This window comes from Anolis sagrei, chromosome 3 (genome assembly GCF_037176765.1).
Source record: "Anolis sagrei isolate rAnoSag1 chromosome 3, rAnoSag1.mat, whole genome shotgun sequence".
NCBI lineage: Eukaryota > Metazoa > Chordata > Lepidosauria > Squamata > Dactyloidae > Anolis > Anolis sagrei.
Genome location: NC_090023.1, coordinates 51,835,402 through 51,847,835, shown reverse-complemented (window position 1 = coordinate 51,847,835; position 12,434 = coordinate 51,835,402). Strand labels below are relative to the sequence as shown.

Sequence of the window (12,434 nt, the reverse complement as noted above, 5' to 3'; positions counted from 1 at the left end):
AGATCTTTCTTTCCCACCTCTTTCCATGTCACCAAGCATTATCTTTTAGTATACATTTTCCCTGTGTATATTTGTTATATATGTTTTTAATAGTGTTTCATTTTATCTAATTGTGTTAACTATGTTGTACCCCGCCTTTTGCCGTCTCCTCCTCCTCCTCCTCCTCCTCATCTTGTATCATAATGTGCCTAAAGAACTTTATCCCAAATTTACTCGTTTTGGCTTCTAGAGACAATTCAGGCTTGATTTATCAGAATTGTTTTCTATTACCTGATTTCCTCATAGTTGCTTATCTAGTAATCATTGGTTGATACAATGCACTTGATACAATAAATGAATCATTGAAATACTTTGTACTTATTTTTCCTGTGTAACAAATAAAAGATTTTTATTTATTGTATCAGGAGTGAACCAATGTATTTGAGAAAACACAGAGTTTAAAAACTTGGTGTTAGCAGATTAACCAACTTCAAATGATTTTTCTGTCAGAACCAAAAGCCTACCTCGGAAGAGATCACTATGATAGCTGACCAGCTAAACATGGAGAAAGAGGTGATCCGTGTTTGGTTCTGTAACCGGCGCCAGAAGGAAAAAAGAATCAACCCACCCAGCAGTGGTGGGACCAGCAGCTCACCCATCAAAGCAATGTTCTCTTGTCCAACTTCATTGGTAAGAATTAGAAACTATTTGCAATGTACCAGACAGGAAAAAGTCATCACTTTTTCCATCTTGATAACACTATGTAACAATATTTTAAACATTTTCTGTTCTTGGTTTGAAAGTGTTATTTCCTGTTTAATTGTGCAGTACTTACTTTGAAAGTAGTTGTTATACTTCAGAAACTTCGTTTTTGTGGCTGCCACAAAGTATATTGAATTAGTTGAGACTCTGTGAGATATTCATTGAAAAACTATAGCCAAATGTTCTGCAGAATGTCCCACAAAAACAAAGTTTTGCAGTTTAATAAACCTTTTCCATGTTTTTATGATAGAACCAATTGTCAAATGACATTTATAACCCAGGAACAAAAGTCATTTTACATAGTACAATGAATTTGGCCTTGGTTTTATCTCTAGAAATGTCCAAATCTGGCATGGATCCTGCATCAAGAGACATAGCTCCAACAACAAAACTCTGCTGTTATAACTTCCTCTCCTCGTACAGCTGCCCCTCACCTCAAACCATTTTAGGAGCCATGCAGCCCACTATCATTGGGATTATCATAGCACTGAGGAGTGGAGCAATGTACATTCTTCTCATGGCAGCAAGGTGCTTTTTGACAGGCAACTAGAGGGGCTCTTATAAGGCCCTATTGCAACTGCTTGTCAGAGCATACCTTGCTCTTCTTCACTCACAGTCCTCTCCTGAGAGCCCTGTAAACTCTTATATTGGTGGAGCTACCTGGCTTTTAAGGTGGACTTTGGTGGACATTTTTGTACATTGGTGCAACAACTGTAAATGTAAATTCAAGAATCGACAATGTTTGCAAGGTCAACTTACGATATTGTAATATTTGGAACAGGATGCCAACGCTGCAATTTAATTATATTCAGTGCACAATGCATTGCTGCTACAAACTGTCACATTCACACCTTGCTTGATTCATGCATCACTTATTCATCGTTACCTCTGATGCCTGTTTGCTTTCATTCAGTTTAAGTTAGATTTAATAGTGTTCTGGATAAAAACAGCAATAATACAGTCCCAAGCTTCATCTAGTGCAAGCATGGGCAAACTTATATGCCCTGGGGCCACCTTTTGGACCCAGCTGCAAGGGGAGGGATGGGGCAGGAAGGGGCAGGGCCAGAAGGGGCAAGGTGAGTGAAAGGGTTGGGCTGGGACTGGGGCCAGGAAAGGGAAGGGTCGGGTCTCTCTCCAGGGAGACAAACATGCCACTGCCAATTGGCAATGGCATGTTCCTCTCCCCGGCTCTTCTGAGCCCCAGGAAGGTAGCGGCCTGCCTTCCTCAGCCCCAGAAGAGGGAGATAAACACACTGCTGCCAAGAAGTGGTGCGTTTGTCTCCCCGGCTCTTCTCCGGGCCTACCTTCCTCGGGCTCAGAGGAGGGATAGAAACACACTGCTGTCAAACATGCCTGGCAGCAGCATGTTCTTCTCACCAGCACTTCTCATGGTCCCAGCCCACCTTCCTCCGGCCCAGGAGAGGGAGATATATATACTGCTGTGGATTGCTCTCCAGAGAGCACTTGGTAGAGGCGTGTCTCTGCCTCGGTCCTCCTCTCAGTCTGGGGACACAGCAGGCTACTGCATTTGCATACTGAAGGGGAGGCCGAAGTAGATAGGATCGGGACAAAGAGCTCAAAGGGCCATGACCTGCCCGCGGGCCTGGGTTTGCCCATGTCTAATTTAGTGAAACCCCAAAGCTGTGAAGCTCTGTTGTTGGCACCTTCTGTTCTTCTTGATACCTAGAAAAAAGGAGGTAAGCAATGTTTTTCTAAAGAACCCTGCTGTGCCATTCTGACTTCTAGGTGGCAACCACACCAAGCCTTGTGACAAGCAACGCAGCTACAACCCTGACTGTCAACCCCGTGCTCCCTCTCACCAGTGCAGCTGTAACTAGTCTGGCAGTTACAGGTAGGAATCCATTTAAGTTTCATGATTATTCATGCTGCTTCTGCAGAAAAGGTCTTGCCATTACTGTTGCAAAGACAGAAATTTAGCTGTTAATTAAACAGGTTAGTAGTATTCAGACTTTTTTAACGAGTCCCATGTTCAGATTCAAAAAGGCAGAAAGCTTTGTACGTAAGCTTTGTAGATATATTGTATATAAGGCTGATCCTTGTTTTCTACTCCTTAAAAATTGTGATAATCATTGCCATTTTGGAACACATTGACATTTTTATAATAATTGTTTTGACACTGGCTCAATTTTATTAACACAGCCCAACAAAAACACTTTTTTCTTGGTGTCCTGGTTTTTAGGCCTGTCCTTGGGTTATTTGGGGTGCTGATTCAGAAAAATGGTTTGGATAGAAAACATAGAATTATAGAATAATAGAGTTGGAAGAAACCACATAGGCCATCTAATCCAACCCCTCTCATGCAGGAAAAGCACAACCAAAGTATCCCAACAGATGGCCATCCAACCTCTATTTAAAAGCTTTCCAGAAGGAACTTCCACCACACTTTGAGGCAGAGTGCTCCACTGCTGAACGGCTCTTATAGTCAGGGAGTTCTTCCTAATGTTCAGGTGGAATCTCTTTTCCTGTAATTTGAACCATTGCTCTTAGATATGGTTATCATGGATTTTCTATGTGGCAGCAGTTGAGTATGGCATAAGTTCTGTACCTCAAACACTAGAGCTGATAGGGGAAACTGCTGCCATTTTTGGAATCAGCAGGCCAAATATACCCTGAAATAGGTCAGAGATTTGAGGCCCCAAAATGCGTGTTGTCCAATGTAATCTTTTGGGGATTGAGATTGACCTAAATGCATTTTCATAGAATCATAGAGTTGGACGAGACCTCATGGGCCACCCAGTCCAACCCCCTGCCGAGAAGCAGGACAATCGCATCAAAGCACCACTGACAGATGGCTATCCAGCCTCTGTTTAAAAGCCTCCATAGAAGGAGTCTCCACCACACTTCAGGGTAGAGAGTTCCACTACTGAACAGCTCTCACAGTCAGAAAGTTCTTCCTAATGTTCACGTGGAATCTTTTTTCCTGTAGTTTGAAGCCATTGTTCTGCGTCCTAGTCTCCAGGGCAGCAGAAAACAAGCTTACTCCCTCCTCCTTATGACTTCCCCTCACATATTTATACATGGCTATCATATCTCCTCTCAGTCTTCTCTCCTTCAGGCTAAACATGCCCAGTTCTTTAAGCCACTCCTCATAGGGCTTGTTCTCCAGACCTTTGATCATTTTAGTCACGCTCCTCTGACACATTCCAGCTTGTCAATATCTCCCTTCAACTGCGGGGCCCAGAATTGGATACAGTATTCCAGATGTGGTCTAACCAAGGCAGAATAAAGGGGTAGCATGACTTCCCTGGATCTAGACACTATACTCCTATTTATGTAGGCCAAAATCTCATTGGCTTTTTAAGCTGCTGCATGACATTGTTGACTAATGTTTAAATTGTTATACTCCTATTTTTACTAGCCTATTTTTAAAATATCAACATATGTAGTTTTAAAATAATAAATAATAACTGTATTCCTAAAGATAGCCTGCTAGCCTGTTTCATAAAAAGATATAAAGGATTCCAGTAGCACTTTTGAGCCTGACTGGTTAAAATAAATTTCTAATATGGAGTGAAGCTTCAGTGGACAAAAGTGGGGCCTGGGAGAGAATGAGAAAGAGGGAGGGATGGAGAAATGTAATCGAAATGCCAAACATAATGGTGTGGTGATAACTATGGATTTAAAACTGTTAAAAACAAAGGTAAGGAAATAGGTTTTTCATACAAGCATAGATAAGCACATAAATGTGTGCAGTGGAGGAAAGCCTAGTGCATTGGCAAATGTACACAACCAACACAATTTTGTCATAAAATGGGCATGACAGAATCCTATTGTGTGCGTAGCTATGATGAAAGTGGGGCGGGGAGGGGGGAGATTAAAAGTCGTAGTACTGTAGCAATGATGATGTGTACAGATATAGTTTCAGCTGTGGGAACTAGTGTAAGGCAATGACATGAAACTGAATTATAAATCAGAAATCTCTAGTTTAAATCTTGTTTTTCCCACAAGCTCAGCATGAGAGACTGTTTAGGAGAGAGGAAATGGACAGAAATTCCCTCCTTCCTCCACTTTCTATCAGCAGGAGACTCCACGGGATCAAAGGTTCTTTCATAAACAGAGGATTTGTTCCATTTTCAGAAGACAAACTCTGTGTATGATCCACTGGTTTATATAATACACAAAGAGCTTTGAGGTTTTATAAGTTATGAAAAATATTAGTTACACTTTCTCTTTTTCAAGAGTTCAAAGGTGACGGCTGACCCACAGCACCACCAGCATGCAAATATAGAAAATACTGAGGAAACAAAACTCAAACAAAGAAAAAATAGCTCAATGAAGATTTATTGTGCTGATTGACACAGAATGAAGACTGATACTTGAATGTTAGGGGAGAGACAGAAAAGCAGGAGGGTGGAATAGAGCTTCCTGGGACCAATGCACACTAGAATTTTCTTCTTGGTGCTGCAATGTCTGGCTCACCAAGACAGCTTAAAATATACTTCACATTGTGTTGTCTTAATCTTATTTCTCCCTCAGAATTCTATATTTTTTCAGACCACCCTTAATCATTTCTTCTACACCAGTGGTTCTCAACCTGTGGGTCCCCCATGTATTTTGACCTATAACTCCCAGAAATCCCAGCCAGTTTATGAGCTGTAAGGATTTCTAGGAGTTGAAGGCCAAAGTATCTAGGGATCAACAGGTTGAGAAACACTGTTCTACACCAACTTCATGATTTTAGTTTTTGTGAGATATTGGATTGTGCATTCCATTCTAGCAATATTAAAGGATTTCATTAGAAGAGAAGCGGGGGAAAGCGTTCGGAAGTCTTGCCCTGTTCTCTCTTGGCAAGGTCTGTCTTCAGGGATGGCCAGCCATCCCAAAACCTTTCCCTCGCTTTCCCCCGCTTTCTGGAATCCTGAGAACAGAGTCGTCTCTTCCTTTTACCACGCTAGCAAGACGGATTCCCATGCATGGCCACCAGAAGTGGCTGTGCATCATGGGATGGCCTCCATAGGACTCCTTTTTGCCAGCATGCAAAATAGAGAAAATTGAGGGACACATCCATGTGATGAAGTCTTAAATCTGCCAGCGCGAATGATTTCAAAAATATGTTTCTTCATTTTCAACTTTAGGAACAGAAGGAGTGGACTTGTAGCTAGGAAATATGTCCTTGTCCTCTGAGTCCACTTCTTATAATATAGTGCATTGGTATTTGGTGCATGATCGTGCCATTTGTTTGAAATGTTGGTACTATTGTCACATGCATGTGACTGAGGAGATTTAGATTTAAAAAATAGTAGGTTTGGAATGCACCACAAATTTCACCTAGTCCAGCCTCCTGCTAAAGAGCTGCAGTTAAAAGGCTACAACTTGTAAAATGTTAAGGAGAATGACAAACGCATGTCAATAGGAAGATAGGGCAAACATTATTTATTATTTATTATTTACTTCATTTATATACCGCTTTTCTCAGCCCTTAGGCAACTCAAAGCGGTTAACAACCACAGTTTCAATACACACATTACAAAATCATTGGAACATTTAAAAGCAATAGCATAACAACAATTAAACATCAATATGACAAATCATTCACGTCTCATCAATAGAATCATGAAAAAACCTGGCAGAAAAGGTAAAGTAAAATACCATAAGTGTCATCTGAGACGGTTAGGTCAGCAGCCATATGACTAGTAGTGATTACCCAGTGCAGATTGGTCAAGAACAAATCCTGCCTAATGAATACTATAACTTTTTTTCTTTATTGTGTCACTAATTAAGTAAATGGTGGGAATACTGGGGTGCCATTTATCTGGGTTTCAGAAAAAAAACATTTGATAAGCAAACATACTAAATATGAAATAGATTGGAATACAGCCTGATGAATCGAATTGGTTAGAAAACCATGCTCAAACTGGAAAGACATCTTTCATGGAGTGCTGCAAGGTTCTGTCCCCAGACCATTACTCTTCCAAAAAAAGGCGTTAGATCAGGGGTTCTCAAACTTTTAAAGCCATGGAGCCCTTTTTAAAGGAAAAGGTTATCATGGAGCCCTAAGAAACTTTTGGACACGGGTCGCATCACATTTTAAAATTTGACAGATGGGCCAGGCCCGTGGAAGATGGATGGAGAATGTTTGTGTGAACTAATAGGAAAAAAAATATGACTTCTCTGCCACTACAGTGTTAGGAACAAAAGGCAAAGAACAGTAAAAATAAAAAAGCCAGGGTCATATGCTTTCTTCACAAGATAAATGGGAACGTTATTAACAGAGATGGAGAGTGTATATTGTAAATAAGATTTTGTGGAAATAAAATAGTCCTATATTTGCCATGTTACATTTTAGAGAATAATGAAGCATCCATGCTAAAATAGCTTAAAGACATGCTGCATCATGATGTTTAACATCAGAAGAGAGCTTTGGAGTAGAGAAATATTGCTGTGTCATTAGCATAAAATAACATAAAATATATTGAAAATTATATTAACTGATATGATTACTTAAAATAGTGTATAAAGAGAAAACTGCAAAGAACCCAGAAAAAAGCCCCAAGGAACACCAACTGAAAGGTGAAAGTAAAAAGAGCGCCCAGGCTGGGGCTCACCAGGCCTCAAGTTTCATATGCAAGGGGGAGCGGGGGGTGCGGACCCCTAAGGGCTTCACGGAGGACAGTATGAGAACCTCTGAGTTAGATGATGGGATATATCAGTGGTTCTCAACCTGTGGGTTCCCAGGTGTTTTGGCCTACAACTCCCAGAAATCCCAGCCAGTTTACCAGCTGTTAGGATTTCTGGGAGTTGAAGGCCAAAACATCTGGGGAACCCATAGGTTGAGAACCACTGGGATAGACAAAATCATTTTCAGGCTTATGAATAATATTGAACTAGGAGAGGTAGCTAACACATTGAAAGATAAAAACAGAATTCAAAAGGACTTTGATAAACTAGGAAATTATATGTAAATTAATACAATGATATTCAACAGAAACAAAAACAACATTCTATATTTTGATCAGAAAAATCAAATGACCTGGCATAGGATGGAGGATATTTGGCTTGGCAGTACTCTGTGCGGAAAGGACCTTAGTATTGTTGATTATCATTAGTTGAATATGATCCAACACTGCAGTGCTGCAGCAATGAAAGCAAATAATATTTTACCCTACATTCATAGAACCATAGCTTCCAAGCCAAGGAAAAAAATAGTCCCACTAGTCAGGCATCATCTGAAGTACTGTATTTAGTTCTGGGCACCATATTCATAATAAAGATATCTTTAGGGCAGGTTTCAAATAAAACAATGCATTGCAGAGTTCAAAGCAGGTTGAAAACAAAACATTGCAAGTAAAAGCAGCTCAAAATAGCATCACTATACTTGAGAGAAGAAAACGTTTGAAAAATGAACAACATCCCTATTGAGACCAATGTGCACTCAGACTTTGTCCAGGCATATCTAGTATTTGTATTAATTAAAATAATCATTTCAGGCACCACAGAAACCATCCCCAACAATACAGCAACTGTGATTTCTACAGCACCTCCAGCATCCTCGGCAGTAACTTCACCATCCCTAAGTCCCTCTCCTTCTGCTTCCACTTCTGAAGCATCTAGTGCCAGTGAGACCAGCACAACACAGACAACTTCCACTCCCTTGTCCTCAGCAGTTGGGACCAGTCAGGTGATGGTAACTGCTTCTGGGTTGCAAACGGCAGCGGCAGCTGCACTGCAAGGAGTTGCCCAGTTGCCAGCAAATGCAAGTCTTGCTGCCATGGCAGCTGCAGCAGGGCTAAGTCCAAACTTGATGGCATCCTCACAGTTTGCAGCTGGGTAAGTACTTTCTATTTTAAAGACTAATCTGAACATTTTTTAAAAAAACATGGTAAAAAATTACATTTTTTACATAGTTCATTTTTATGTTTTAGTTATATCTGTTTTACTTAATTATTCTCTTAAGCATCTTGAGTCTCATTTTCTTGGAAGAAAGAGAATTGAAATTGAACAAGTGAATGAATAATACAATTTTCCAGTTCTTGGTGAGAAGACAAAATGAATATTACAATGTTTTTAAAAATGAATATTAAAATGGGTTGCTGTGAGTTTTCCAGGTTGTATGGCCATGTTCCAGAAGCATTCTCTCCTGATATTTTGCCCACATCTCTGACATGCATCCTCAGAGATTGTGAGGTCTGCTGGAAACTACGCAAGTGGGGTTTATATATCTTTGGAATGTTTAAGGTGGGAGAAAGAACTCTTGTCTGTTGAGGCAAGTGTGAATGTTGTGATTGGCCACCTTGATTAACATTGCAGCTTCAAGCCTGGCTGTTTCCTGCCCGGGGGAATCCTTTGTTGGAAGTTTTAGCTAACCCTGATTGTTTTCTGTCTGGAATGCCCCTGTTTTGTGAGTGTTGTTCTTTATTTACTGTCCTGATTTTAGAGTTTTTTAATACTAGTAGCCAGATTTTGTTCAACAGTTTCCAATAGACCTCACAATCGCTGAAGATGCCTGCTATAGATGTGTCTGAAACATCAAGAGAGAATGCTTCTGGAACATGACCATACAGCCCAGAAAACACACAGCAACCCAGTGATTCTGGCCATGGAAGCCTTGGACAACACATTTAATATTGAAATGCTGACAAGATCAAAACATTTGACTAAGGAACGCTTGCACCTGGCCCTTAAATTATTTCTCTCTAAAACAGTATCTGAACAATTCATATTCTTCAACTTGTTTTTGTATTCTGTTTTGCAATTTCAGAGGTGCCTTACTCAGTCTCAATCCAGCCACCCTGGGCGGTGCTCTCAGCCCAGCACTGATGAGCAACAGTACACTGGCAACTATTCAAGGTCAGTAGACAATGCTATATGTCCTTTCCTCCTAACATTTGTATTTCTTTCTATTGTTTTTTTTTCTTCTGTAAAGTACAGGAGACTAAGGTTGTACCTCCACACTGAACTTGGAAAACTCTATTGGATAGGAAGCTTAGAAGTAAACATTTAATTTATCTATCTCACCCAGTCCTAATGACAACCACTTGTGGTTCATCTCCAACCTCTTCATTCCCGAGCCTCAAGGTCTTCTGATTTCATGACTACAGTCTTCATTTTCATTTATTACTGAACTTTACAGACTCATTTACAATGCCGATGTCTTCATTACCCACTTGTAGATTATATATAACTCGTTTTCTTAATAGTAATCTGAAATCCTGCTTTTCCACCTCCTTACCTTTCACCATTAGTTTCTGAGTTTTTACTATTTATTACTAGCAATATGGTAATATATTACTGATACTTTTCCTCCAATTTTCACATCTCATTCCTCCAAATTTAATCCTGTATAATCTCTAGGCCTTTTCCTTTCTTGAATCCAGCTTGGAAGTCTGGATATTGTGGCTCCAAATACATTAAAGTTTCACCTGTAAAATGTTTGAGTACCACTTTACTTGTGTGGGAAATCAGTACAGTGTTCCACTCATTCCTATGCTCCCTGGAAACCTCTTTTTTGAAGACCATAGGGATCATAGGAAGACATAGGAATAGTGAGCACTCTGTTGATCTGATTTGAAAGGGTCCCTTTCAAATCTATGATACTATATCTGTGTGTGTGTGTGTGTGAATCATATCTATCTAATCTATGGCTAGATGGCTCTTTGTCAGGAGGACTTTGATTACATTTTCTTGCCCTGATGAAGGGAGTTGGATTGGATGACCTTAAGTATTTTCTGTTGGTCATGGGGGTTCTGTGTGGAAAGTTTGCCCCGATTCTGTCATTCGTGGGGTTCAGAATGCTCTTTGATTGTAGGTGAACTGTGAATCCCAGTGACTACAACTCCCAAATGTCAAGATCTATTTCCCCCAAACTCCATCTGTGTTCATATTTGGGCGTATTGGGTATTTGTGCCAAGTTTGGTCCAGATCCATCATCGTTTGAGTCCACAGTGCTGTCTGGATGTAGGTGAACTACAGGTCCCAAACTCAAGGCCAATGCCCACCAAACCCTTCCAGTATTTTCTGTTGGTCATGAGAGTTCTGTGTGCCAAGTTTGGTTCAATTCCATCATTGGTGGAGTTCGGAATGCTCTTTGATTGTAAGTGAACTATAAATCCCAGCAACTACAACTGCCAAATTTGGTGTGATTTTGTTCATTGGTTCTTTTGTTTTTAAGATACTCATTATGCATAGAGCATTTTGATAGATAGATAGATAGATAGATAGATAGATAGATGTAGGTAACTATTTACAGTTTTTGTAATTAAGTTACAACTTTGTACTTCTCTTGTCAATATAGCTCATTATGTCTTGTTTCCAAGCCTCTTCTAAGGTATATTTTGTCTTGTAGGACAAGGCTGTTAGTTCCTTATATATTTCCCCAAAGCAGGTTCAATACTGTAAATTTATTCCTTACATGATCTTTAAATTCTACAATGATATTATTTAAATTATATTTTTAAACTGTGCATGATTGAATGTTATTCCTTAACTTTACTCTGATTTATAATATTGAGATTTCAATGTTTGTACTACAATCCACTCATGGTCATTTTTATATATAGCAAAAATGCACTTTCTCCATTTTTCTCCATCTTCAGCTTTCAGTTATGTAGTTTTATCTGATTTCTGTGTTGGCCCTCTGATGATGTTAATATATACAGCTGTCTTTGTGGTTGCCTGAAGAACATGACCTACATCTGTCCAGTCTTGCCCTATACATTGTATTCCTCAAGTAGAAGGAAAGACAGGAGAGAACACCTCAAAAGAAAAATATTGTATTCTCGGATGGCAGCTCACTTTGATGTTAGTACACTCTCAAGAGATGTAGACTACAAAAAATGAAATTTAAGTATAGTAATATCCGTATGTGATATGCCTCTGTGAGGATCTGTCAGGAATAGCACATGCTGACCGATCAGAAAGCTGTTTTTTCAACATCTAGTAGAATTTTGGAATCTCTTTGGCTTTCTGGATCAGCTAGTTCAGCTCCTTCATAAAGAGGTTCAGCATGTGTCTTTGAATTGGTTATCAATTCAATTGAATGCTATCAGATAGCATTCAAAGTTGATGAATATTAGGAGAGACCCCAGAACTGTTCTGAAGCCACTGATTCTTAGAAGTTGTTTGGACTTTATCCAATCTGCAGCATTATCAAAGTTATCTTTATGTTAAGATGTAGTAAGACACTGAATAAGCATATAATGTTTAATATTATAGTATGATAGAAAGACAGGATTCTGTTGGAACATTTCACTTCTGATTGCACCTTATACACACTTGTATTGTGAATTCTGAAACAAAATGATTTTTGTAAAATGACTATTCATAATTAGCTTGTCATCTGTGTGCACGACAATTATGGGTTCAATGCCTTAACAGAGCCCTATTAAAAAACTTCTAAAGCTAAGTGATTTTTGGGTGGAAACCCCATCCTGACCCCAGTACATATGCTTAGAGGACATGGTCCTGTTGTTTCCATTTTGATGTGGAAGCTGAAAACAATCCAGTTGACCCTTGGCACTGTTCTGAATGTTGAGGGTGAGTTTTGGGAGTGTATAGATGATAACAGTTACAGGTAAGCAACCTGTCTTTCCAACTGATGTATTTAGAAACACTGCAAGCAAGCAATTTTGCCCAATATTATTTTTCCTGTTTTACCCAAGGACCAAACCACAGTTTGGCTTAAGCTTGAGAAATTTTGGGGGCAATTAGACATTTTGACCATTGAAAACTGGCCT

At 39.6% G+C, this 12,434-nt stretch overlaps 1 protein-coding gene across 4 annotated transcripts in view; it reads left to right on the top strand.

The window, feature by feature from the left end:
• POU2F1 (POU class 2 homeobox 1) overlaps nt 1-12,434 on the top strand; it is a 127,024-nt gene that overhangs the window by 100,828 nt on the left and 13,762 nt on the right. For all 4 annotated transcript variants that reach the window (XM_060770585.2, XM_060770584.2, XM_060770586.2 and 1 more), the window contains exons 12-15: nt 490-669; nt 2,488-2,593; nt 8,190-8,529; nt 9,461-9,549. In XM_060770585.2, coding sequence (XP_060626568.1) covers nt 490-669; nt 2,488-2,593; nt 8,190-8,529; nt 9,461-9,549 — 715 coding nt within the window. The remainder of the gene's footprint in view (nt 1-489; nt 670-2,487; nt 2,594-8,189; nt 8,530-9,460; nt 9,550-12,434) is intronic.